The sequence below is a fragment of the Triticum dicoccoides genome, chromosome 5A (genome assembly GCF_002162155.2).
Source record: "Triticum dicoccoides isolate Atlit2015 ecotype Zavitan chromosome 5A, WEW_v2.0, whole genome shotgun sequence".
NCBI classification, from domain to species: domain Eukaryota; kingdom Viridiplantae; phylum Streptophyta; class Magnoliopsida; order Poales; family Poaceae; genus Triticum; species Triticum dicoccoides.
Genome location: NC_041388.1, coordinates 436,143,477 through 436,146,104, shown reverse-complemented (window position 1 = coordinate 436,146,104; position 2,628 = coordinate 436,143,477). Strand labels below are relative to the sequence as shown.

The window sequence follows — 2,628 nt, the reverse complement described above, 5'->3', positions numbered from 1 at the left end:
GTATTTCCAGAGTTGGCGATCGCCGCCGCAGCGGATCGCCGCCGTCCGAACCCCGTGCGAGGCCACCCTCGCCGTCCCAACGTCGCCCGTCGCCGCCCTCGGCGTCTGGACGTCGCCCGCCGCCGCCCCCGTCGCCGCATCTCACCGTCCCAACTTCACCCGTCGCCGCATCTCACCGTCCCAACGTCGCCCGTCGCCGCATCTCACCGTCGTCCGACGACGCGGACGTGAAGGGCCCGACGTCTGACGCTGCCCTCGCCGCCCGAACCCCGTCCGACACCGCCCTCGCCGTCGCAACGTCGTCCGTCGCCACATCTAACCGTCGTCATTGTACGCCGGGGACGTGAAGGGCCCGACGTCTGACGCCGCCTCCGCAGCACTGTCGTCGAACGTCGTCGACGTCTACACCGCAGGCCAAGGTTTGTCATGCCCGTCATCTAAACCTAGCGGGATAGATACAGGTTTCGCGTGAGGAATACATGCATGCAAACTCATTTTTTTTCTTTTTCTTTTTTTGCAAATAAGTTGCGTTGGGCACTAAATTCGTTTACAGTACATGAACGAGTAATTACACAGTTGATGCAGGCTGGTCATTCGTTTGTGCTGCCCGTAACTGCGCATGCGTGGTGTTGTGTGTTTTCTACTGGATAATAGATGTAGTAATGAGCTGGGATGAAAGTAGTAATAGCAGTACTAAAAAAATTGTTTTTCTGGAGGGTAGGCTTGAGCCTGTTTAAGCCTGTCTAGTAGACTCGCCGCTGGATAGAAGTGAGGGCTAGTTCATGCATGTACGGATTTAGGGTTTAGGGTTCATCAAAACCTCCCGCCGCAGCGCCTCCTCTAAGGACTAGGGCATGATTTACAGAACTAGTGTTGCTTTGGGCATGATGCATTGTACTAAACCTAACACACGATGTTTTGCAGTTCTGTGAGTTAGGCGTGTTGACATGGACGAAGAATCTGCATTCGGGAGGGACGAGAATGGTACTGATAAGGTGACTAAGACCAATAACGATAACTTGAACGAAGATGATGACAGCAGCGACAACGATTCCGTCTCGTCATATGATATCTTACCTCCGGAGGATTTTGATAATAATGAACATGGCGCAAATAGCGAAAACGTAAGTGCCGTATTTTTTTTTTATTTTCGAAATTGCAAAGTATGGCATGGCTAACTGTATATCTTTGTGTACAAATTTCCAGGAAGATGTGGATGTTGACAATGTGCAACATAGTTGGCAGGAATCATTTGCAGATAACTTGAGCCAGGTTAGTTGATAGATGTTGTACATGGATCAATAGTATGATTTAAATGATAATAATTGACATATATATTTTGAAATGAATGTTGTAGGAGGAGTCAGATGGTCCGAGCGTTGATCACGATGAGGGAGAGATCGATATTGAGGAGGCTCAAAGGCAGCAGAAGATGCTTGAGACACATTGGAAGGTCATGGCTATGACCTTTCGGTCGCAAGGGGATGCATACATATTCTACAACAATCACGCCAGAGAACACGGGTTTAGCATAAGGAAACAGAAGGTGAAACGAGGTGCTTCGGGAATGATCCGGTACCGGCGGTTTCTTTGCTCCAGGGCTGGGAGAAGGCAGAGCAAGTTCATAACCATGGAGGGCCGCAAGCGCAGGCTTAGACCGGAGACTCGTTGTGACTGCGGTGCACATATGGTGGTGAAGCTGGACAGAGAACGTGGCGTTTGGTTCGTCGCATCATTCGTGGATGATCACAACCACGCGATGGCTCGGCCCGACGAGGTTTGTTTTTTATGGTCACACAGACGGATTGGAGATGGGCAGAGGGCCGAGATATTGGCCATGGAAGCGGCCGGGATAAGAAAGCATATTATAATGCACAACTTCATCAGCAGATACGGTTCGTACGATAAGTGCGGGCTTATCAGGAGGGACATTTACAATCTTTGTTGCAGAGAAAAAATGAAGCTCATTGCAAAGGGTGATGCAGAGACGGCAGTTGGCATTATGAGGAGTAGGAAGGAGAAGGACCCTGAGTTTTTTTTTTTGAGTATGTGCGTGACAAGGAAGGGCGACTGAAGAGTATGTTCTGGTGCGATGCACAGTCGCGGAGGGACTATCAGGACTACGGAGATGTGGTCGTGTTTGATAGCACGTATAAGATGAACAGATACGGTATGCCGTTCGTCCCCTTTGTAGGAGTTAACAACCACCGTTGCACCACAGTGTTTGGTTGTGCCATCATTGCTGACGAGACGAAAGGGACATACGTGTGGCTGCTGCAGACATTTATGAAGGCAAACTGTCAGGTGAAGCCAAAGTCAATAATCACAGACGGTGACGCTGCAATGATCCGGGCTATTCGGACCGTCCTTTCAGATGTTTTTCATCGTCTTTGTTCGTGGCATATCGAGAAAAATATGCAGAGGCACCTGCATTACAAGTCACTGGATGAGTTCAGATCGCTCCTGTACTATGCCACCTCTCAAGCGAACTTTGAGCAGAGATGGAAAGCTTTCTATGATAAGTGGAAGACGGATAGAACTGAAGAGTGGCTTGACAGGATGTACAGGAAGAGGAGACTGTGGGCAGCTTCATATCTTTACGATGGTTTTTTTCTTGGTATGCAAAGT

The 2,628-nt window shown here is 49.5% G+C and overlaps 1 protein-coding gene across 1 annotated transcript; it reads left to right on the top strand.

The window, feature by feature from the left end:
* Positions 1-930: 930 nt before the first annotated feature.
* Positions 931-2,074, top strand: LOC119299721 (protein FAR1-RELATED SEQUENCE 5-like). The gene is made up of 3 exons (XM_037576881.1): positions 931-1,124; positions 1,207-1,272; positions 1,358-2,074. The coding sequence occupies exons 1-3, from the start codon at positions 948-950 to the stop codon at positions 2,072-2,074; spliced, it is 960 nt and encodes a 319-aa protein (XP_037432778.1). The 5' UTR covers positions 931-947.
* Positions 2,075-2,628: the final 554 nt, after the last annotated feature.